The 26,259-nt window shown below is 44.1% G+C and overlaps 1 protein-coding gene across 2 annotated transcripts in view; it reads right to left on the bottom strand.

Annotated features, from left to right (window-relative positions):
- Nucleotides 1-26,259, bottom strand: part of LOC144756287 (regulator of G-protein signaling 3-like) — a 456,864-nt gene that overhangs the window by 289,070 nt on the left and 141,535 nt on the right. For both annotated transcript variants that reach the window (XM_078645947.1, XM_078645948.1), the window contains exon 2: nt 6,853-7,470. In XM_078645947.1, coding sequence (XP_078502073.1) covers nt 6,853-7,470 — 618 coding nt within the window. The remainder of the gene's footprint in view (nt 1-6,852; nt 7,471-26,259) is intronic.

Below are 26,259 nucleotides of genomic sequence, written 5' to 3'. Positions count from 1 at the left end.
TTGTTAAATAAGATGTTGTTGTTTTCAAAGCACAATAAGATAATTTTGTTCAGCATGGTGTTATGAGCTCTGTACTTGATGTTTCTCTTTCCCAGGAAGTATTTGCAGGCGGTAATACCAATTGGATGTTCAATATTGGTATATAAGGACACTACGTCTATAGTTATTAATTTGAAAGTGGGTTGCCAAGTTATCTCTTGTAATTTTTGTAGTAAATCTGTTGTATCTTTTAAATAAGAGCTGAGATTTTTTACCAAGGGAGCCAGGAAGCGACCAATGTAATCTGAGATGGGTTCCAATAGTGAATTATTGGCTGACACTATCGGTCTTCCTGGTGGATTTTGTTGATTTTGTATATTTTTGGGAGACAATAGAATGTTGGTATTGTTGGATGTTTATTATTGAGAAAATTTGTATTCATTGTCATCCAGAAGACCTACCTGATACCATTGTTGTAAATGTATATTTAGTTCATTTTGAATTTCCATGGTTGGGTCTTTGCTTAGTTGTTGGTAGCACTCTTTATCCATAATTGTCGTTGTACTTCAGCTACATAATCCATTTTATTCTGTATGATGATATTACCACCCTTATCCGCGGGTTTTATCTCAATACTAGGATGACAAAAGTACTCCTTCCAGGCTTAATCATAGCATGATTGTTGCATGCTCTTTTTCTTTGTGGTTACAGGAGGTACAGTTGTTCTTGTGCCTTTTATGTCCTTCACTTGGGCCACAGCACCAGTTAGGGAGGGTTTGCTAGTTGGCTGATGTGAGGCAGTGCAAGATGTCTACCAAAGAGACAACTCTGTGCTCAAAGACTTTGTAACTGTGGGGGACAAGTGGATTTATTTCCCTCAATCCCCATATTTTGGGATGGGTTGCAGAGCAAAATATCTCCCTCCCTGAGCAAAGTTTAGAAATCCAAGTTTTTAAACTAAGTCAAATAATATTTGTAATTGATTTGTGTAGTACAAGATGTATAATGTAAATGAGACAATGTATTGTTGTTTTTTTAAAAAATATTTTTTTAATAAATGAAAGAAAACTTTTTAAAAGAAATTTGTGTTTGGAAATACATTCATGTTGAACCTGGTCTGACATTTAAAAAGCTTGTAAATGTGGTAACCTACGCATAGACGAGACCCCTTCTCCCACCTGTGAAACGTCTCTTTATGGGACAAAGTAATAGAAGTTGGTTGTAAAGTTCAGGAAAAGGAGTTTTTGCTTTTTATGATTGTTGACCCAATCCTTTTTCCTGATAAAAAGGGTAACTCCCTCTCTATCACAAGGCATCATTTCATCAGGCAGAAGTGCAGCATAATATCATCAGGGGAAAACTGCAGCATATTTTCATAGGGCTAGAAGTACAACATAATTTCATAGGGCAGAAGTGCAGCATAATTACAGAGCGGGAGTAGTGCACCATAATTTAATTGGGGCAGAAGTCCAGCATAATTTCATAGGGGCAGAAGTGCCGCATATTTCATAGGAGCAAAGGTGCAGTATAATTTTATAGGTGTAGAAGTGCAGCCACATTTCATTGGGGCAGAAGTACAGTATATTTCATAGGAGCAGATGTGCAGCATAATTTCACATGTGCATAAGTGAAGGCATAATTTAATTGAGGCAACCTCCGGGAGCAAACACTCGATTCCAAGTACGAGAACAAAGGAACTTTAGGCACCACGCCTGCACCACCCTTCATGGAAGATTGTGCTGGGCCATGAACACAATTTAGGAAACCTGAAGGCTTCCAAAAGATAAACTATGTGTCCCACAAGAACACACACTGCCCTGAAGAAGACCTTCCACCCAATTTACACCTAGGTTCAACTCAGAAGGTCGGAACGCGTTGGCACGTTCCAACCTGAGACCAAGAGTCACCATGAACAATTGATTGGATCACAAAAGGCACCATAAACTAAAGCATAATTAAGATCACTTAGGAATCCATATATCTATGCTCTGACCTCTACAGGACCTCATACTACCATAAAAGTGCACATGGAAACGAGAGCAAAAGGTCCCAATATCAAATGTCAGTTGGACACTAAATTACTAATGCATGCTGTGGCACACAAGATTTGTAATTCTGTGTTGGATGTGTGCATTGCAGTAAGTCACGTCTCATTATACACGAAATGTCTATGTGTAAAATGTATTGTCTCTTTATGTTTTAATCATTATTTCATTTACTTCTGTATTTGCAATTTGTCGTCATTGAGTCATGTGTAAAAATGTGTTACTGTTATATTTAACCCTTTCGATGCTGATGACGGAACCGCTCCGTCATCAGATGCGGTGGCGCTGTGCTGATGACGGAGCGGTTCCGTCATGGCCCGGCCGCCGCGCCTGCACGGCGCGGATTCCGCGCCTGCGCTGGGCGTTCTATTGAGCGGGCCGGGCAATGACGGAACCGCTCCGTCATCAGCACAGCCCAACCGCGGCTGATGACGGAGCGGTTCCGTCACCAGCATGCGGCCGCCGCGCGGCCGCCCCGCCCCCTTAGCGCTGCGGCGGAATAGCCGCCGCAGCGATGCGGTTAAGTGTAAAAACATGAGATTGAATCTAGAAGAACAGAAAAAGATAAGATAAATATCTAACCAAGTTGATAACCTGGCACATGAGTATTCATTTGACAAAACCAGTTGGGTTACACATCTAAAGTGAAATATGGGAAACACCAGTTTTTTTCAAAAAAGCAATTCCAACTATGGACCGTTCATTGGTTGCACAATGATAGACAGACTCCTTTAGTTCTCTTTAGATGAAATAAACACAATCCTTGGTCTGGGAGGCATTAAACCGTGAGGCGATTTAATTTTGATTCCAGCCTCCACAGTCCGTAACAGAATCCCTCCCCATTATCCGCATAATTTCATAGGGGCAGAACTTCATTCAGGTATGTTTTGTCACTGTGTTTGATCTTTGGAGTCTGTGTAAACATTCCAAATGGAAAAACACAACTCTTAATCTTATGATTAGCACATGAATAGAAGGGTGTTCATGGTGTCACTTTGATGGAAGGTGAGATAAGTGTTTTTATTGAACTCTGTCAACTAACACTAATTGGATAACCATAATTGAGTGACACAAAACTCTGACTTTGGTGTCAGGTGGACTAGAGAAGGATGTGAGCCTGCAATTGCTAAACTGCACAATATTCAATCTTGGAACTCAAATCTCAGCTTATCCACTTGGCCAAAATGTGTGATCTATAGCTCATTACTTAACTTCTCTCTCTATTTTTTTTTTCTTTAACCATCCAGTTACAGAGCACATTGGAGTAATTCAGTACACCATCTGCACGGTACAAAAAAATACATCATATATGGTTAATATAAAATATTCTTACTTCGGATTTAAAAACAATATAGGTTAAAAGTAGACCACTTGAAAAACTGACACATTTTAGGTAACTCCTGGCAACATTATCAGGTCATGTGGCATCCTTGAATGTTTTGATTTTTATTAAAAAATGACTTTCAATAAATGTCATTCAATTTAGTGATTTAATCGTATATACTTGAGACATTGATAAATATTGAAAATAAATGTTGTCCATTTAAAGTATTTATCCTATTGTTCCATGATATTTGTTGCCTGATTTGTATCTTTTGAGGACTCGGCTCATGATTACTCATACAGCCACGCCAGACCCCTCGCTCGGCTCTCTGCAAGGGTGTCAATGTCCCCCCAGTACATTTAGTGTCTGTGCCTTTCTCTGTGCTGGACTCCATTTCCCAGAATCCTCTAGGATGGTGCTTCCAGACTAGACCACAGATTCACACGCCTGTGGGACCATATACCCTGAACCCAATGAGACATCTCTTCTCGCAGCAGTCCTGCTTACGCACCATTCTGTGCATCAAAAATGACTCTACTTTCCGGCAGGTCTGGTTCCCAGCTTCTTCCTTGTGTAGTGATTTCTAAGCGCTTCAGCCCTGTCCTCAGAGTTAACTGCTTAACCGCGGTGGCAATTCCACCGCGGTGAGGCGGTTTAGTGGAGTGGGCGGGGCCGCTTTGGCCAATGGACCAGTGCAGCACTATGGAGGTAGTGCTCGCGACGGCCGTTGGCCGACAAACGCTTGGAAGGGGTTAACCATTCCCGAGATACTCTGCCAATCTAGCAGGGCCTGCTCTGGGTCTGGCGCTCAGTGGACTAATGTGTCCACTGTAGGGCATGTACAACCTCATGGTCACAGGTTCAAATCCTGGTGGGTCCACTCAACCTTTCATCCTACTGAGGTCGATAAAATGAGTACTATTGAGTTGGGTAACAATACATATATGTTATTCAGCGCCAAGATACCTTATGGTGAACATGCGCTGTACAAATACACGTTATGTTTCCTGTGACAGACTGACTCTACTTGCTTCTGATCGGTTTCTGTGCCATCCAACACTACCCGCTTCTGCCTGTTCTTGCACCAGCCAGCAACTGTCTGCTTCTACCAGCTGGGCATGGCGCGCTCCTGGCTGTTTTAGGTCTTCCTATATTCTCTGTGTGACCAGCAGTGACCACTCCTTTAATTTCCTGCTAAGCTGTTTCTTGCAGTTCCCAGGTCAGCCAGCACTGGTAAAACACACCTGGTGACAGTGCTTAATATGCAAAGCAAAAAAGAAAATTCAGGGCCCTTGTCAGGAGGCCACTTACTCTTGCACCAGTTCTGCCAATTACAGTATCAACCAAAGTTCTAACCATCACACTTGTACAAGTGTGACAATTCTAACTATTCCATGCCCCAAACCTATAAGAACGGCTTTGGCGTCATGTTTTATGTATATCAATTTAATAAATAACTGCTACTGTGAAAGTCTCCAAATTAGACAAACAGCGCCATCATATGGCAGACTGTATAAAGTGCTGGCAATTAAGTGCAGGTGCAGAGTACCAGAAACCACTGGCTCAAATTAAGCACTGCCTAGTGTCTTCCCTGTGTTTTTTCTGCTTGTGCTTATTTTTCCGTTTCTTTATTATGAACCCCTCTTGTTTGCTTCAATTTATTATTTGAATTAGGGAGATTCCTAGAGTTGTGGCCTGTCAGACAGTAGCCTCTGGTGACACCATTTTTTGCTCCCCACTTCCTGCACACATGTCCAGCACTCTGTTACTCTCTGGCTAGGTTCACACGCTCTGGATACCTATATGTACTTCCATACATTGAGCTCGATTCACAAACTGCATTTTGTAGTATATAAAGTAAGTACTACAGTAACAATGCTCACTACAAAATGCCACCCACAGCTCTACAGGCAGAGATCTCCAACTCTCCAATCATTGGGAGATCTCCTTATGTGTAAGTTTACTACTTAGTTAAATGTGGGAGGGACCATGGTGATTTCTGGAAAAATGGGGGAATAGCTACCACTAAATGGTAGAGATTTAAGAAAATGTAAGGAGTGTTTTGAGGAGGGACATGCTAATACCAACATACAGAAAGTACATATTTTCACCTAGGTTCAGGAGTAGATTTACACGAGTAACTCTACACATGTACATTTATCATTGGGAGCTAGGCCCTCTGTGATGTATCAGTGCACACGTCAGTCAGCCCAAGGTACACTGCAGCTTCAAGAGTTTCAAGGCAGATTCCTACCTCTCCATTTGGGGCCAGATGTAGGTAGCCCAATACCGGTCGGAAACGGCTGAAAATACAGATTTTCGGCCGTTTCCGACCGGTATTGGGCTATGGAGATGTAGGTGCTTCAAAAACATACAGATTCGGTAATTTTACCCAATCGGCCAAATATCCAGAGCTCTATCTAGGTCAGTGAACAGTAGCGGCCGGCATAGGTAAGAGTGGTGAAGCGGTGGGGCGGGGAAGGGGGTCAAGTAAGTCAACATAAGACGGGAGAAGTAAAATAAAATAAATAAAAAATAAACCACTTACCTTGAGTTCAAGGTAAGTGTTTTTATTTAATTTTACTTCTCCCGTCATATTCCGACTTACCCGACCCCACTCCGCCCACAGCCCCACCGCTCTTGTCTGTGCCGGCCGCTACTCGCAGTGAAGAGACCTCAGAGTTGAAACATGGCAGTTTGGCAGGGTTGCGTTTCTTACCTTGAAGTGCACCCTCGGAGCAGCAGTGGGCTTGGCGAACACAAGGGGTCGAATTTACTATTCAAACTTCACACCTGGAATAAATGGGGAAAAGGGCAACTTTCACCCAAATATCCCAGGAGGCTTCCTTACTATTCTAACTGCAGTCCTGGAATATTTGGGGGAAGCTCTAAATCCCCAAAGTATTTTAGGAAGGGTTGAAAAGTAGTAATTTTGAATTTCAGAAAGTCCTGCCCCGATGGCCCAGCTCGGCCCAAAAACATAGGAAACCACTGGCTCTGGCATGCAAACTGCCTCAGGCAACTCCTTTCCTTCCTCTCTATGGTCTTTGGTCCTCCACATAAACTGAACAGGAAGTAAACTCCTGCCTTGATTGCTATCAAAGCACTTTAACGCGTGTTTGTCCAAGTCAGACAGCTTTTCAGTAACTCACAAAAATATAAGTCAATTCGGATCACTTTCCCTCACTTTTGGGTAGCTACGACGATATCAGAGGAAGGATATTACCTGCTTTGGCTTCTCCTAAAATACCATCTTCAATAAGAAACACCACATGCCTAGCAGGCTACTTTTCCTTATATCCTAGAGATCAACCAGCTGGTCACAAGATACACCCCTACTCCAAATTCTTACACCTCCACAATCTGAGACTATGAAGCAGGCCTCCACCCTCTGGAAGTGCACAATCATTTGTATCACACCCCATGTTCACTAAGGCATCCCCCACGTTCTCACTACTCGTGGACACCACTGTACACCACATCTGCATCACCAAGAGGTCTTACCTTGCTGGATCCACCGAAGAACGAAAGTAGGTGCTGCTTGGCGGCAGCCATCTTGGCCGCTCGCCGTTTCTTCCTCATTGACTTAGGCGAGGGGAGGCTCCACCCACTGCCAGTTGACTTCATTTCCTTCTTTTTGATCAAACCATCAGGCACCTCCACACTATCCACCCGGTTCAGGTGACTCTCACTGTAAGTCCGCCAAACCATGCCGCCGCTTCCACCGTCTGCATGTAGGCTTGTTTTTCTCTTTCCCCGTGCCAGGTTCTCCCGGCTGCGCTCCCCATCAGATTCATCACAGCTTTCATAGCCCAAGCACTGCAGGGTGTCAACGCTTAGGCTGTAGGCCTTGTCGACGCGCAGCTCGGGTATTACCATGTCTGTCTTCGGAGATGCAACATCAGCTTTCCCGCCCAGTCCCCCGGAAGCAGCAGTGCAGAGGTTTGGAGCAAGCATCTCCTGAGGCGGCGGTGACAACATCACGGCCTCCTCCTGGGCTTCATCTGAAGTACTTGAGGGTTTCCGCTTCCGGATGGCCGCTCGTTTCCATGGGATTTGGTCACACTCACTAAGGCAGCTCTCGGACCCCGATTTCCGCAAAGGGCTAAAAGCTTTCAGCATCTGCAAATGCAACAAACAAACAAAACAGTTAGAACTGGGATATTTTTTCACCTCTGCCACTGGATTTGTCAGCTTCCTAGGTTAATATCTCTTAAAACATTTTTACCCTTCACATTCCGTCCTCACATTCATGTCACTACTGGGTGAGAAATGTGAGGGCTGTAGTTCCTATTTCCTACCACCAGGGGCAGATGTTAGATATAACAGTCATTTTAATTTTCTGCACTAGAGGGCAACCTGCTGCCGCTGCATCTTTTTACAACTACATTTCTTTGATAGAGAACTAATACAATGGTTTGCAGACTTTGCCAAAGCGACAGTTCTCATTTCTCACCAGCAGGGGGCAAATAATGACCTATCTGAAGAGGCAAAATTGCTGTGGACTTAAGGAAGAATTCCTCACTAGTGGTCTTCTCTAACTTTAAATGGAGTCCTCTAAAAGTTCAAGGGTCAAGCAGAATACTATATAAACCGTGAATTCTATCAGAGCATCAAGTTGGGGGGTTTAAGCAGGTTGTGTTAGAGAGTGCCGCTTGTGGTCAGTGTAGTATGTAGCATAAATGTCAATGGCAGTTCCAATGCCCTTTCATCTGCCTCGATCTGTGATCCAGTTGTTAATAATAAACCAGATATACAGCTGTGCTTAATTTGAGCCAGTGGTTGCCGGTGGGGGCCACCAGTACTGATTTTACAGACCGGTGCTTATTTCCCTCATCAGAATTTTCGCAAGAGATGGAAAACCACCATAACAGGAAAGGAGGATCAGGAGAAGGATGGAAACACCACCCCCAAGGGAGGAGCCTGAAAGAGTGCGATAAAGAGGAAATAAATATCTGGCAATGGATTAATGAGGAAGGGGGTGGACTGAGGCCTGCAAAGCTTTGGTACTGGGCTCACTAACAGTTAATAGTGCCAGACAGGCTTCTGAGCAGTACTGTGGACACTGGTACTCATTAATTTACAGAAACTTTACAAATAAATAAATGAATAAATACATAAATAAAGCACTAATATTCTGAGATCTATAGGGCAGGGGTTTCCAACTTTCACCCGTGCTACTAATATAAAGTGCTAAAATAGCGATCACATCAGACAAGGTTACATTAGTGCTCCCCCCATGCAAGATAACCGGCAGTTATCACCTCAATGCGTCAGGCTGGGTCGCCAGTTGTTATGTCTTGAAAGGCGCAGTAAATGTGGACTGCCTCTCCGAAGATAATACACAACAGCCACACCTGTACTGCCCTGGCTCCAAGGTAATGACAGGAGTAGTTAGCCTCCCCAGTGCAACAAAATGTATAACTCAAATATGAGCTTTGAATATATTTTGCAAATTCAGGCATTTTTGTCCACACATCAGCATATGAGTTCTAAAAATACGCACACTGTCCTCTCGTGTACAGGGTTTTCGATGTTGGCATATATATGTTAATTCAACCAAACAAGAGCTTCTAATTTAGTAGTCCACTAAATTGTGCTGGGCTGCATCCAGGGGAGCTACTTACAGGTAGATGGAGAGAACAGCGGCTCAAGAGCTACTCATTGGAGAAGCCTGGTATAAAGGAAGAGAGAGGGGGAGAGAGAAGGATAGAAGGGAAAAGAGATGAGAAGATAGAGAAGGGGAAAGAGAGGGAGAGCTGGTGAGTGGGGCGCCGACAGACGCCTGCCCAGAAATAGAGAAGGGACTAATCAGGACTGCCCGTCATCAGACAGACATGGCTACCAACAGGTGCCACGTGCCAGGCTGGCCCAGGCTCCCCGCCCTCTGTATTTTGGCCAGAGTCGCTTCTCTTTCGGACGTCTTTGAGTGATTCCTTGAGACATCAGTTAAGCCTTTCGTTGCCCCCAGATGAGTGCTGAGTGAAAGGTAAGAAAGAAGGTCCGCAGTCCACGCACGTGAAGGGCACTCACTACTGCCTCCTGGAGTAGGCACCAGGGGTTGGTTAGCACTACTGGACGCTGTCACGCCTGACACCCAGACTCAACAGACCGTCAAAGGAATCAAACAGACACTTTGCCCACGAGCTGGTCAGGAGAGAAACCCGTAGCAAACCGTTCTACGTTGTCAAGCTCTCGAAAGTGACTTCAGAATTTTGTAGACAAGCATCTGCAATGCAATAGGTCTCGCATTTATGGGAGTTTGAGTTATTGCCATTGTAAATGACAATGCCTTTTAGTTATGTTATGGTTTTTAAATAAGAGGCATTGTCATTTACAATACCAATAGCTTAAACTCTCGCAAATGCGAAACCTATTGCATTCCAAATGCTTGAACGCATCGCTGCGTAGCCCCATCTGTCTCCCTTGGCCTCTGAAGGGCTTCCTGTTTGCTAGACTTAACCAAGCCGGTGGTCACAACTGTGCACGAAAGACCCTCCTGCAGTAAGAGAAACTCATTACAGAAAATAGTGCTTGCAGACTGAAGAAGACGTACAGTGTAACAACCGAAGTAAAAGGGCCAGTCTTCATGGGAGGTTACAAAGGAAGACAAGGCAGTACTAAGGAGGGACTAACAAGCCTAATAACGAATCAAAAGCTAGCATTTACGAAGGACAGTGACACAAGCCAATGACAAATATGGGCAGAGAGTTGGTAGGGCTTCAAGTACATACTCCAATACAGCAAGGTTTGCAGAGCAGCGCATACGCTGCCCAGGCTCGACCTCAAAAACCAAATGACACTGCAGCATTTCCTTGTTGCAAGGTATGCGGCAATCTGCCTTCATATAAACATGGAAAATATGTTGATTTAAAGGACATAGGGCTAGATGTACGACCATTTTTGCATGCGCAAACAGGTTTGCGAACCTGTTTGCGCATGCAAAAACAGCACGGGGAATGTACAAACGCTATTTTGCGACTCGCAGTTTTTTGCGACTCGCAAAATAGGGTTTTGAGATTCGCTATTAAGAAGGGGCGATCCTTTCCTAATAGCAAGCGCAACCCTATGTAAGAATGTTTTATGTCCACAATTGCAAATTACCACCCTCTTCAAGGGACCCCTTTCCCTTTGCAAACGCAGGGGAAAATATTTTTTAAGGGCAGGCAGTGGTCCCAGGGACCACTCATTGCCTGCCCTTAAAAAATTAAACAAAAACGTTTCATTTTGCTTTTAGCAAAGAAGGCAACCCTATGGTGATAACTAGCCAGCTGTGTTTTTTAATCCAGCACAGTTGAAGATACGAGGCAGGGGTGCTTGTCCTTGTGGGCAGAGGAGCGTCGCCCCACTGCTTTCTCGCAGTGGGAGAAGCAGAAACATGAAATGGTATTTTAAACACCATTTTATGTTTCTGCTTCTCGCACTGCGAGATGGCAGAAGGCAGTGTCTGGTTGGGGGCGGATGGGTGGGTGGTCCTGCTTCAGGGCAGGGGAGGAGTGGCATGCCCACTATTGTGGGCGCGGACTGTTCCGACCAAACCAGTCATACGCAGTCTGCATTTTCTCTATGTACCGACAACACGGGAAGACAACGGTTAGTTAATGGAACTTTTTTATTTATTCATTCATTCCCCACCTCCGCGCAACACCCTCCCTCTGCCCCCTCGCCTCCCACCCGCAAATCATACCGGCAGAGACTGATACTAGGAGCTGAAGTTTATTAGTTCTGGAAAGGGCAACCTAGATCTCTTGTTATTTACAGTGCTCATAGCGCTTAGAGACATAAGAACAGTAACACGATGCGCTATATCAAACAAGCTGTTGTCTTCATTCTTGTTAACAACAAGGAAGATGTCCCCACAGAGAGCCAGGCGGAGACTATTCCTCAAGGACAAGGAAGGACGCAGTGGCCACAGATGAGCAGAGAAAGAACAGATGGAAAGAAACGTTTCATGCCTTAGGCTCTGAAATGGAAGTGTTTCTGAGAGACTGCCTCCCAGGGTGACCTCCAAGTGACTCACCACCGTTGGGCTCCGCTGGGGAGTTTGGTATTTAACAAGGGCTGTGCTAATGGCACCGTCTAAATATATCCACCCTCATCAGATGGAGGACAAGGAGCTGTTTGCCTTCGCAGCGGAAATTGGATGTTTTTTTCTTGATTTAAGAAGTTGTTTTTTTAGCACATTGGCAGCAGGCTGCTCTGAGCGTAATGTGTTTGTCATTAAGGAAAGTCATGCCAAAATATAGCTGTTGAAAAGAAACAAGAGAGGGATATTGAAACCAACACCGGAAAAAACATCCTCCGTGCTGCGAGAAACCCACTAACCACCTCTCGAAGAACTGTAAGCCAACAAGAATCAGGAGTTTACCAATGCCCAGTATCGCGAGACCAACCTCAGGACCAAATAGTTGGACACCAAAACTGACATCAAGTAAAACATCTCTAATATAGCGAGAAACCCACAAACCACCACTATGAGAACTGTTGGCCAACAAACACTAGGAGTCCTCCAGACCAGTAACACAAGACCAATCTCAAGACTGAATAAAAGGACACTAAAACTGACATCAAGTAAAACATCCCTAATGCAGCGAGAAACCCACAAACCACCACTATGAGAACTGTAAGCCAACAAACACTGGAAGTCCCCCAAGCCCAGGTAAAACATCCCTAATGCAGCAAGAAACCCACAAACCACCACTATGAGAACTGTAAGCCAACAAACATCAGGAGTTCCCCAAGCCCAATAATGTGAGACCGACCTCAGGACCAAATAGTTGGACACCAAAACTGACATCAAGTAAAACATCCCTAATGCAGGGAGAACCCCACAAACCACCACTATGAGAACTGTAGGCCAACAAACACTAGGAGTCCTCCAGACCAGTAACACAAGACCAATCTCAAGACTGAATAAAAGGACACTAAAACTGACATCAAGTAAAACATCCCTAATGCAGCGAGAAACCCACAAACCACCACTATGAGAACAGTAGGCCAACAAACACTAGGAGTCCTCCAGACCAGTAACACGAGACCAATCTCAAGACTGAATAAAAGGACACTAAAACTGACATCAAGTAAAACATCCCTAATGCAGCGAGAAACCCACAAACCACCACTATGGGAACTGTAAGCCAACAAACACTGGAAGTCCTCCAAGCCCAGGTAAAACATCCCTAATGCAGCAAGAAACCCACAAACCACCACTATGAGAACTGTAAGCCAACAAACATCAGTAGTTTCCCAAGCCCAATAATGTGAGACCGACCTCAGGACCAAATAGTTGGACACCAAAACTGACATCAAGTAAAACATCCCTAATGCAGGGAGAACCCCACAAACCACCACTATGAGAACTGTAGGCCAACAAACACTAGGAGTCCTCCAGACCAGTAACACAAGACCAATCTCAAGACTGAATAAAAAGACACTAAAACTGACATCAAGTAAAACATCCCTAATGCAGCGAGAAACCCACAAACCACCACTATGAGAACTGTAAGCCAACAAACAGTGGAAGTCCTCCAAGCCCAGGTAAAACATCCCTAATGCAGCAAGAAACCCACAAACCACCACTATGAGAACTGTAAGCCAACAAACATCAGGAGTTCCCCAAGCCCAATAATGTGAGACCGACCTCAGGACCAAATAGTTGGACACCAAAACTGACATCAAGTAAAACATCCCTAATGCAGGGAGAACCCCACAAACCACCACTATGAGAACTGTAGTCCATCAAACACTAGGAGTCCTCAAAGATCAATAACATGAGACCAACCACCATACTGAATAAAAGGGCACTAATACTAACATCAAGTAAAATATCCCTAATGCAGCAAGAAACCCACAAACCACAACTCTGAGAACTGTAAGCCAACAAACACTGGAAGTCCTCCAAGCCCAGGAATATGAGACCGACTTCAGAACCTAATAGAAAGGCTCAAAACTGACATCAAGTAAAACATTCCGAATGCAGCGAGAAACACACACACACCACCACTATGAGAAAAGTAAGGCAACACACATTAAGAGTACCCCAAACCAAGAATATGAGACCAACCTCAAGACCAAACATAACATCAAGTAAAATATCCCTAATACTGCGAGATACTCACAAACCACAACTATGAAAACTGTAAAGCAACAAACATTAGGAGTCCCCAAAGTCCACTAATATGAGACCGACCTCAGGACCAAATAGTTGGACACTAAAACTAACACGGAGTAAAACATCCCTGATAATGTGTGAAAAACACAAATATGAGAAATGTAAGCCAACATTAGAAGTCCCCTAAGTTCAGTAACATGAGATCGACCTCAAAACAAAGTAGGACACCAAAACTGACATCAAGTAAAACATTCCTAATGCTGCGAGAAACTCACAAACCACAACAATTTAACTGTATGCCAACAAGCACCCAGAGTCCTCAGAGCCCAGTTATGAGACCAACCTCAGGACTAAAATAGGACACCAAAACGAACACTGAGTAAAACATGCCTAATACTGCAAGAAATCCACAAACTACAACCATAAGAACTGTAAGCCAACAACCACTAGGAGTCCCCAAGCCCAGTAAAATGAAACCAACCTCAAGACTGAATAAAAGGACACCAAAATTAAGATCAAGTTAAACATCCCTAATGTATGAAGAAACCCACAAACCACAACTATGAGAACTGTAATCCAACATCCATCATGAGTTCCCCAAGCCCAGTAATGCAAAACAGACCTCAGGATCAAATAGTTGGCCACCAAAACTGACATCAAGTAAAACATCCCAATGCAGCGAGAAACCCACAAACCACCATGATGAGAACTGTAAGCCAACAAACACCAAGAGTTTCATGCCCAATAATGTGAGACCAACCTCAGGTCCAAATAGTTGGATACTAAAACTGACATCAGATAAAACATCCCTAATATATCGAGAAATCCACAAACCACTACTGTGAGAACTGTAAGCCAACAAACAGTAGGAGTTCCCCAAGCCCTGTAATAGGAGGCCGGCCTCGGGACCAAGTACAAGGACACCAAAACTAACATCAAGTAAAAAATCCCTAATGCTGCGATTAAATCCTCAAAACAGCAATATGAGAACTGTGACAACAAACACTAGGATACCCCAAACCAAGGAATATGAGACCAAACTCAAGATCCAACAGAAAATAAAGTAAATCATTGCCAATACTGAGAGGAACCCACAAACCACCACTATGGAAATTGTAAACCAATAAAGGTTAGGCGTTCCCCAAGCCCAGTAATAAGAGACCAACCTCAGGACCAAATAAAAGAACAGTATAACTAAAACTGAGTAAAACATTCCTAATACAGTGGGTAAACCACAAACCATAACTATGAGATGCATAACCCAACAAGCACCTAGAGTCCTCCAAGACCAATAACGGGACTGGCCTCAGGACTAAATAGGACATCAAAACTAATATGGAATAAAACATCCCTAATGCAGGGAGAAACCCACAAATCACCACTATGAGACTTGTAAGTTAAATAACATTAGTAGTTCTCCAAGCCCAGTATTATGAGAGCGACCTCAGGGCCAAATAGAAGGACACAAACAATAACACTGAGTAAAACATCCCTAAGACTGAAAGAAACCCACAAACCACTACTATGAGAACTGTAAGCCAACAAGCGCCCAGAATTCTACAAGCACACTAAAACTAACACTGAGTAATGCATCCCTAATACTGCTAGAAACTACAACTATGAGAACTGCAAGCCAACAAACAGTAATATGAGACTGATGTCAGGACCAAATAGAAGGACACCAACACCCGACACTGAGTAAAACATTCCTAATACTGCGAGAAACCCACAAACCACAGATATGAGAAGTGTAAGCCAACACACAAGACTCTAACTCCAAGGAAATTCTCAAAGTCAAGGTTAACCCCCAGGCCTTGCTGGAGGATAAACATGAACCCATTGATCTATGAACAAATACAAGACTGCAATAGCCCAAAAACACGGTAACAAGTCACCAGTCCCAAATTAAAAAACTTCAGCTCAGCAATATGAATTCATACCTACCGGCCTCCCAAGCCAATATTAAGAGTAGAGATATTTAAAGTAGGGCCCAGGGCTGCAGGAGGTCTTCCTGACCTTTACATGTGGCAACCCTCACACCAGCCCCCACCACCACACAACCTACCCCGGCTGCTGTTTCTTTGGCTTAGCACTAACAATCACACAGCTATTTAATGGGCAATGCATTTACACATTAACTGAAGTAAAAGCAACTGCAGCATTTTCTGCAGTAACATAAACATAACATAACACGTGTATTCGTAAAGCGCACTTATCACCTGTGGGTCTCAATAACAGATGTTTATTGATACCCAACTCAATGGCATTCATTTTATCGACCTCAAATGGATGAAACGCTGAGTGGATTTGAACCTGTAACCATGAGGTCGAACACAAGCCCCTGCAGTGGATGCATTATTCCACTAAGCCACCAGATCAAGTACTGTACTTTAGAAAATACCTTAAAGTTTAAAGCCATCGTGAAAAAATATAATAAAGCCGCATTAAAATTGAAGAAAGCGTGTTTCATTAACGTGTTAAGCTTTTCAACGTACTGTATCAGATTATATCACTGCATCGAAAGGCATTAATTAAAAGTGGTGGTTATTAAACATGAGCTCAGAAACACTCAGGCCATTCCTGAACTGACAACAATGGATTTAGTTAAGCAAGAGACAAGTCAGTTGTCATGTGCACCAGCTAAGTGGTCTCGTTTATTAACCCCTCCGCTGCGCCGAATGTTCTGTGCTGGTGCGGAGCGTTCTATTGCGCGGGCGGGGCCGGAACGTTCAGCGGACGTGCGCAGCACTACCGAGGTAGTGCACGCGATGTCCGCTGAACGTGCACCGCAATGAAGGGGTTAACAAGAGGTATTGTACAGTGGACATCCTGATCTCTTGTATTTCAAGGTACTCTGATATGTGATTTTTATGAAAAAGGAGGCAGAGTGAAATAGAGCAATTGCCTCAGTTCTAGTGATTGGGCCCTTCTCGGGAGACCACGCCAGCCTGCACCAAGTATTGCCCATGCCAGCACGGCCAATGACAGTACCAGCATAGCACTTAACCATCACACTCCTACAATTGTGACAATTCAGACTATTTCAGGCCACACAAAGCTACAATCATGGTGTGAGGTGCTACGATTATTCATTTTCAATGCAGTTCGCCTTAATAAACATGCTTGTTGTACTTATCCCAAAATTAAACAGACAGCACTATGTGGCGGACTGTCACTAGAGTCGGTGCTGAGAATTAAGGGCATCATAACGATGCCGTACGGTTAGACCGGCGACTGCTATCGTGGCAGTCAGAAGACCGCTCGACAGGCAGTCGGTGGTACGACCGTCGAATTATGATGGGACCGCTGTGCTGGCGTTCTGAAAAGTGCTCTTTAACCGAGCGGCTTGTGTTACGGCCCTGTAAAAAGGGCCACAGCACAAGCCGCAGTGTAAAAGAGCACTTTGTGCACATCCATGCACCGTGTGCCATGCACCATGTGGTACTTGGTAAACGGTGCATGGGTGTGTGTGGGGGCGCTGCATCTGCCCCCAGGGCCACTTTGCAATGGCCCAGGAGGGACAGGGTTCATGTTACAGTTTCTATCTTGTAAAAAAACTGGTGCATGAGTGGTACTGATGGTGAGACTCAGGGACTACTCCAACCAAAGATATGCCACTGTACTGTGGAATGTGCACAAACTGTAAATACAGATTTCACAACCACCATATTTTGAGTAAAGTGGTACAGCCAGGATTAAATGTCAAGTCTCATAGTGACATGGCTAAAACTAACCCTGGGTGTAGGGTGTGTATCGGGGCTACGCAGAGTGTCACAGAGTTGGCAACAAACTCCGTGGAACTCCACGTAGCTCTGCTACGCCGCCCGCCTCCACCCCCTATTAAGATATACCTGAAGAGTACATTAAAACAATTAAAAACCACTTACCTTAATAGCGGCGTCCCCGGGCTGCTCTCTTCCTCTCTTCCTCTGCATCCGTATACAGCTTAAGAAAACTGCGCATGCGCGCACATCCGCGCATGCGCATTTCTCGCAAAGAAATGCACAGGCGTCCTATTGCAGTCAGTGGCTCTCTGGGAGGGGCGAGGCTGGCCAGAGAGGGGAGGGGCGAGGCTGGCCAGAGAGAGGAGTGGTTTGCACTCCTTAAGTGCGCATGGCTGCTAGACCAGCCCTCTTGGGTCGGCCGAACAGTCATGCGCACTTTGCATGTTCCCCACCAGACTTGCTTTACTCCGGTGAAGAACATGCAAAGCCTCCCAGTCTCCATCTGAGCACCGAACCACGGCGCTCAGACCAATCACAACATTGCATTGCAGCGTTGTGATTGGCTATGGGGAGCCTGGGAGCCAGGTACTTCCTGCTGCCGGCGGAGACAGGAAGAAGGAAGAGGACTCAGGAGAGACGGCAGCTGTCCAGCCCAGGTAAATGTTTTTTGTATTTAATTTCCTCCCCCAAAAGCCCCGGCCCCTGTCCCACCACTCCCGACCGTAGCAGCCGCTACTGACTCAATCATGTGTTTTCTGCTGCCCACCCAGTGTGCCCCCAGTGCAATTCTCCCCAAGCCGGCCTACATCAATCACTGTGGCGTTGTCCCACTCTGAGGCAGTATGGGCACCTTGTGGCTCAGACATTAACTACGATCACCCGCTGTCATGGCCTTGACAATTGGCAACCATGCGCAATAGGTTTATTTAAGCGTTCTAAAAGGGACTGGGTGGAAGTCCGCATTATTGACTTGCCATTATTAATAGCTAAACGCACCCTTACATTAAAATGGAGAGCAACGGCACACCCCCTCATGGGTTTCATGGCAACAATCGCTAACCCGCTGGAATGAAGCTGAGGGTAAAGCGCTGAAGCGAAGAGGAGGCAAAGAGGCTCAGCAAGCATCCCATCTCCATGGAGTGGGACATCATGCAACTCCAGCTCCAGGAAGCCGAAAATGGCAACCCGCGACCCCACAGTCATGGATCCCAGAGATGATGTCTCCAGCTTTCCTATGCTTCCTGGTCTCCAGACAGCCTGCATCCACCTTTAATAATCCATCATACTGTAGGGTTGATTAGTCCTCTCCCCTCTGCCACTATACTACTGCTCCACCTGAAGCACTGTAGATGTTTACGGAGAGTGAAGATCGCGGTCCTCTAAAGGCACTCTTGTTTACGGTTAGAGCATTGGCGACCTGGCTACAGCGACGCGTGATGTTCCAGACCGCCTAATACTACACCGCTAGCAACGTTTAATGTTCAATCGCTAGAATATTCTTGGAACTACAAATAAGGAGATATATGTTACTAGCCTAATGGACAACACTAAGAGGTCGCTGAAGATATACTAAATGCATAAAACCAGAAGCATGTATTATTGATACAGTTTCTCTTTTTGTAACTTTTTAATGAAAGAAAACGATTTTTTTATTGTACAAACCAGTGAAGTTTGTAAACCCAGCATTGTGATAAACCACAAACCTAGGACTATGGTGGTCACAAATGCATACCCAAGGTGACCTCAAGTTCAACACTACTGCAGCCCAAAGTTCAACACCTAACAACCTGTAGAGACCAAACAGCAATGTGACCCACACAGCCAATAATAGGAATATGTTCACCTTCAGAGTGAATCCATACGCACCAAATCCCATCATTACCCGAACCCCAACCCTGGGATGGCCACTAAGCAAAAACCATGAAAACTCCCAACCCAAAAAATGTGCCGACCCCCAAACCCTGCATAGAGGACCACAAAGAAAGCACTCTGAAGAGACATCACTAAGCCCTACCATAAACCACACCCATCGTTATGAGAATAATGTATGCACAATGATGCTTCCAAACCCGACACCAAGAAGCTATTTTAGGGGACCCCCTCTAGGGTTTACTTTTAGGTCAGGGAGAAGAGGGGAAAGAACCAGCAAATACAATCATGAGAAAAACTCCCTTGTGACCTTTAAACTATTCTCTCAGGGTACAACCTCTGACTTTCAGGGCAACAACACGCCACAATGTTCTCACTTTTTTGCATTTATTTTTTATTTAATCATTTTTTCTTTCATTTGATTTCTTTTTTTCTTATTGCAATATTACAAAAAAGATCATTTTCTTATTTCAAAAATCATTTGTTTTCATCTGAATACATATTTCTAAACACAATTCTGCAATTACAACATATTAATAACTCATATTCCAGGTAGAGAACACCCTAATCACAGCCATTCATTCACACTCATCCCCATGCACAACTTAATTTCCAAACCCGACACCAGAAATACCTACAAACTTATTTATTATTTATTTATTTCAAAGTTTTATATAGCGCGAACAAGATCTTTGCAGATATCAGAGCGCTTTACAGAAAGAAGGGGTAAGGGAAACAAGAGGGTGATTAAGCAGACTTTTTGTTACAATAATGGTAAAAGGTAATACGTGAGTAACAAAATAAGATCGCAGTCAGATAAAAGCATAATACATGTAGATAATCAAATAAACAGCTAGTACAGAGTCGGTGTAAAGTCTTAGATCGGACCAAAAATAGAGTTCAGGTGAGTTTAGCCATTAGGATGGCTTTTACTTCTTTCTTAAAAAATGCAGTGGAGGAGATCAGCCTTGTTTCGGGAGGGAGTGCATTCCAAATCCTGGGTGCCATTCCTGAGAAGGAGCGTTTGTATGTTTTTTCCTTTCGGAATCTTCGAGGTTTCAGGAGGAGATTTTTTGAGCTTCTAACAGTATCAAGACCCAGACGTTAACATTTTCCAGACTTAAGTCCCATTCCAGACCGCATAACTACCAGAACCTCATACCTGACTGGAGGACAATTCCAAACCCGATTATAGGAACACCCAATACCATCATAGGGGGACAGTAATCCCAAACCGATGAAGAGCGCAGACATCTAATATCTGCACTAATACACTTCTATACCTTGACATCACTTCTACACATTCACTGGTACACTTGTCAACGATGGAAGGGGTACTCCATGTGGGGGAACAAGATTTGCTTCCTCAGCATCATGCAAGCCATGGTTATCAGGGCTGGCGAGGCAAAGCACGTGTAAACCAGCACACATTCTCAGGGAGTGCCAGGAAGTGATGTTCCCCGCAGAACTCAAGGTTATTCCCACAGACTGGCTGGACTGGAATGGTGATTGTGCAGTGTTGGGAAGAGATTGCTTTACCCCTTGGGAGCATGCCAGTCTGTGCTTTCCTTTATTGCATTGGCTTAGTCATGCAGTGAGGGGGCTCTAGATTTCAGCATGGCTCTCTACCGCAGGGAAGCATTTCTGCAAACCCAGCATGACCCATATCCCGGATCAGACCCTGAAGCGAAGCTGGGGTTGCATACGCATCCTGTGCTTGTCTGAGCGCATACACAGTAAAGGGTGCAGCAGCCTCACAGCCAGCTCAGACACAGCCAGAAGAGCACAACAGTGTGAAGTATGAGGCCACTGCAAAGATTTTAACAGACAGGTGCCATGATGCCCCAAAGATGAGTGCCAACCTGAAGAATAAGGAACCAGCTGAAGAGGTGAAGCAAAAGCTTACCATACTCCACAGCAAGAGCAGACGTGACAGCCGGACACATGAACACAACTTTTGATAAATGGATACTTTGCAAACATCTGAAAGAATGTATTTTTCTGGAAATTAAGTTATTTTTTCACTGGTGAGGTTGATTTGCTAACTTACGGATTTCTGCCCTTCACAGCAGTTGCAGAAGATCCCGGATGAATTCTGAAGGGTTTCTCCACATTACACACAACTTTCACCAACACAATTTTCACTCTAATCGTACCCAGTAAAGATAGAACATTTCCTAAAAGTAGATTTTTCCTCTACAAGTTTACCTTTTGTATAAATATTCTTTTTAACACATGCTCACTGTCTATAACTTTATTTGGACATTGCAATTTTGTGGGCTTCATTGAAGATAACGGAGAGCTCCGGGCTTCTAATGGCCGGTAGAAGCCCGGAGAATCAACATTCCAATATTTTTTCAAAGAACTCATGGAGCCCGTAGGAATTTCAACCCCCTCGGGCTCCATGAGGCCTTTGTTTTACAAATTAGTACATTCTGCTCTCCAGGGGTGGAAAGTTCTAATAGCCATAGATCCCTCCGTAGTGGGCTCCACCGGCCATTAAAAGCCCGCTCCCTTGTTAAAGGCCCTCACCGAACGCTGGAGCAGGCATTTAATGGCCAGTAGAGCCCACGATGTCGGCCTCTGAGGTTATAAAAGAGCTATCCAGGCTTCAGAAAAAAATCGCTATCAATCACCAACAATACTCATTCCAGAATGTTCATTTTGTTCAATGATGTCTGCTTGGGTTTGGAAACCTTTTGTGACATCATTCACATAATGGCACCGTTAAAGGGCACTCACCATCATCGCCCTTTCGGAAGACCACAAACTAAAGAAATTATAGTTGTTGCCCTTTCAGGTTGTTATGGTTTCCTTTCTGTCCAGGTTCTGAAGGATTATTTTCAGCTGAGACTCAAAGCGAAGCCACAATCAAACAATGGGCATTCTACAGCATTTCACAGTGAAAAGAATATATTGTAAAAATATGCAAAGGAGAGAAACGCGGGTTTAAAAAGAGCTGTCCATTCTCAAAATCTCACCCAATATAGTTAAGACACAAAGGTTAAAGCTGCTTTAGGCTATCATGATATACATAACTTTCCATCTTAGGTTACTATCCCCAGATGACATGTTTCGCTGGTCCTATCAAAGTGCAAAACATATGTGTGCAATGCTTCTTTCAACTCTGTTTAGTACTTTCCTGATTTTGGCCCATCGTGAACTTTGCAAATGTTCCCAGATTAAGGTGAGAGTCCACAGAAGGATACAACTCATCCTCATGATGGGCGGGACCCCCTGAAGCTGTATCTGCCCACCGGCACAATTTATAGAAGACACCTTCTGAGGTTACAACATTCCCCATCGTGATGGACGTGAGAATTGTAATGCCCAACCCAAATAATATCCTTCCAAGACTATAACACCGGCCTACACGGTGTGTGTCTGAGTCTACAATAGATCACCCTCATGCTGCATTCGAGACTCCAGCTGAGGCTAGAACAACCATCCTCATTATGGGTGTGTGAATTTTGAGAAATTTGCTTTTACGCTATTTTTGTGTAATTACTCAAAATGCAAAACTGGCATTCGGCACTGTATTTACTTGTGAAATGCATCCTTGTGTCCATGCAAGGGTGTATTTTGCGCTAAACAAAAAGTGGACAATGCACCAGAAACACAGCAAACAACAGCTTCTCACAATATGCTGGTTGCGTTCTTGCGGTGAGCTTACTGTACATTTACCATGAATGCCAGGTTTGTGGTCAATTTTTCCTGTATATTGCATACAATATAAATGATGTGGTATAATAGAGGAATTAAACGTAACAATATTTATGCTAAATTACACTGGCATAATGAAAAGTTCGCCTGGGCCTACTCATGACGTGTGGGACATCATCTGGAACTATATCAAGCAGCCTCACAGTGTGCAGAAGACACCCTTGGAGGTTCCAACACTGGCCACCATGTTGTCTGAGGGTTCCATCAAAGGCCACAACACGCACAATCACAGTGTATATATGTCTACCTCGGAGACTACAATATCTGACTCTCATGATGTACGTGAGACTCAATCTTAAGATACAATTCTGCACCCTAACGATATAAATGAGACTCCACCTCATGATGTGTGGTGCTGGATCGGAGGTTATGGTAGGCCGCCCACATGATGTCTTTCCAATGCTGCATCACCTACACCCAAGCTGAACATGAGACTCCTTCTGAAGTTACAACGCTTCACCCTCATGATGAACATGAGGCTTCATCTAAGTCTACAACACTTCACCCTCATAATGCATGTGAGACTTCATCTAAGTCTACAACGCGTTACCCTCATGATGAACATCATCTAGTCTACAACGCTTCACCCTTGTGATGTACATCATCTAAGTCTACAACGCTTCACCCTTGTGATGTACATCATCTAAGTCTACAACATTTCACCCTCATGATACATGTGAGACTTCATCTAAGTCTACAAGGCTTCACCCTCGTGATGTACATCATCTAAGTCTACAACGCTTCACCCTTGTGATGTACATCATCTAAGTCTACACCGCTTCACGCTCATGATGTACCTCATCTAAGTCTACAACGCTTCACCCTTGTGATGTACATCATCTAAGTCTACAACGCTTCACCCTTGTGATGTACGTCATCTAAGTCTTCACCCTCATGATGTACATCATCTAAGTCTACAACATTTCACCCTCATGATACATGTGAGACTTCATCTAAGTCTACAAGGCTTCACCCTCGTGATGTACATCATCTAAGTCTACAACGCTTCACCCTTGTGATGTACATCATCTAAGTCTACAACATTTCACCCTCATGATACATGTGAGACTTCATCTAAGTCTACAAGGCTTCACCCTCGTGATGTACATCATCTAAGTCTACAACGCTTCACCCTTGTGATGTACATCATCTAAGTCTTCACCCTCATGATGTACATCAACTAAGTCTACAACACTTCACTCTTGTGATGTACATCATCTAAGTCTACACCGCTTCACGCTCATGATGTACCTCATCTAAGTCTACAACGCTTCACCCTTGTGATGTACATCATCTAAGTCTACAACGCTTCACCCTTGTGATGTACGTCATTTAAGTCTACAACGCTTCAGCCTCATTATGTACCTCATCTAAGTCTGCACGGCTTCAATCTTGTGATGTACATCATCTAAGTTTTCACCCTCGTTATGTACATCATCTAAGTCTACAACACTTCACCCTTGTGATGTACATCATCTAAGTCTACAACGCTTCACTCTTGTGATGTACATTATCTAAGTCTACAACACTTCACCCTTGTGATGTACATCATCTCAGCCTACACTTCACCCTTGTGATGTACATCATCTAAGTCTACAATGCTTCACCCTTGTGATGTACATTATCTAAGTCTACAACACTTCACCCTTGTGATGTACATCATCTAAGTCTACAACGCTTCACCCTCATGATGTACCTCATCTAAGTCTACATCGCTTCACCCTTGTGAAGTACATAATCTAAGTCTAGCATGTTTCTCCCTCGTAATGTACATCAACTAAGTCTTCACCCTTATGATGAACATGAGACTACATCTAAGACTACAAGGCTTCACCCTCGTGATGTACATCATCTAAGTCTACAACGCTTCACTGTCATGATGTACATCATCTAAGTCTACAATGCTTCACCCTCGTAATGTACATCATCTAAGTCTTCACCCTCGTGATGCACATGAGACTTCATCTAAGTCTACAACGCTTCACCCCGTGATGTATATCAACTAACTCTACAACGCTTCACCCCGTGATGTATATCAACTAAGTCTACAACACTTCACCCTTGTGATGTACATCATCTAAGTCTACACCGCTTCACGCTCATGATGTACCTCATCTAAGTCTACAACGCTTCACCCTTGTGATGTACATCATCTAAGTCTACAACGCTTCACCCTTGTGATGTACGTCATTTAAGTCTACAACGCTTCAGCCTCATTATGTACCTCATCTAAGTCTGCACGGCTTCAATCTTGTGATGTACATCATCTAAGTTTTCACCCTCGTTATGTACATCATCTAAGTCTACAACACTTCACCCTTGTGATGTACATCATCTAAGTCTACAACGCTTCACTCTTGTGATGTACATTATCTAAGTCTACAACACTTCACCCTTGTGATGTACATCATCTAAGTCTACAATGCTTCACCCTTGTGATGTACATTATCTAAGTCTACAACACTTCACCCTTGTGATGTACATCATCTAAGTCTACAACGCTTCACCCTCATGATGTACCTCATCTAAGTCTACATCGCTTCACCCTTGTGAAGTACATAATCTAAGTCTAGCATGTTTCTCCCTCGTAATGTACATCAACCAAGTCTTCACCCTTATGATGAACATGAGACTACATCTAAGACTACAAGGCTTCACCCTCGTGATGTACATCATCTAAGTCTACAACGCTTCACTGTCATGATGTACATCATCTAAGTCTACAATGCTTCACCCTCGTAATGTACATCATCTAAGTCTTCACCCTCGTGATGCACATGAGACTTCATCTAAGTCTACAACGCTTCACCCCGTGATGTATATCAACTAACTCTACAACGCTTCACCCCGTGATGTATATCAACTAAGTCTACAACGCTTCAGCCTTGTGATGTTTATCATCTAAGTCTACAACGCTTCACCCCCGTGATGTACATCATCTAAGTCTACAACCCTTCACCCTCATGATGAGTAGCACTCCTTCTAATGTGCCACACCACCCTCACAATGTACAGAAGACTCCTTATGAGGCTACAACAGCCACCATAATGTATGAGGGACTACAACACAGACCCCAAAAACCCACCCTCATGCTGTACGTGAGACTCACTCAGAGACTGCCACACCTCACTCTCACAAGGTACGCGCCACTCATACTGAAGTTATCATATGCCACATGCACAATGCCCTTCCAAGGCTACAACACTGAACACCACCTTTGTGCATCAGACCTCAACACCCGCTCCTGTGACATACGTCCACCTGAGATTCCAAAACTGGCCCTCACGGTGTAGAGAACAATCCGTCAGAGGCTAAACACAAGACACACCATGCAAGGAAACTCTTGACATTCCTGGTAAAATGCATTTCGGATGACCTGCCATAGACAAGCACTCTCTTAGGGGGAGGCTTCCTGCACTCCTCTCAAATACAAATACTTCTTCGGAGAGAGTAGTTCTTGCTGCTCCTTGTTGGTTGCTAAGG

The sequence above is a fragment of the Lissotriton helveticus genome, chromosome 5_1 (genome assembly GCF_964261635.1).
Source record: "Lissotriton helveticus chromosome 5_1, aLisHel1.1, whole genome shotgun sequence".
In the NCBI taxonomy this organism is placed as follows: Eukaryota; Metazoa; Chordata; class Amphibia; order Caudata; family Salamandridae; genus Lissotriton; species Lissotriton helveticus.
This window is presented reverse-complemented; position numbering and strand designations above follow the sequence as displayed.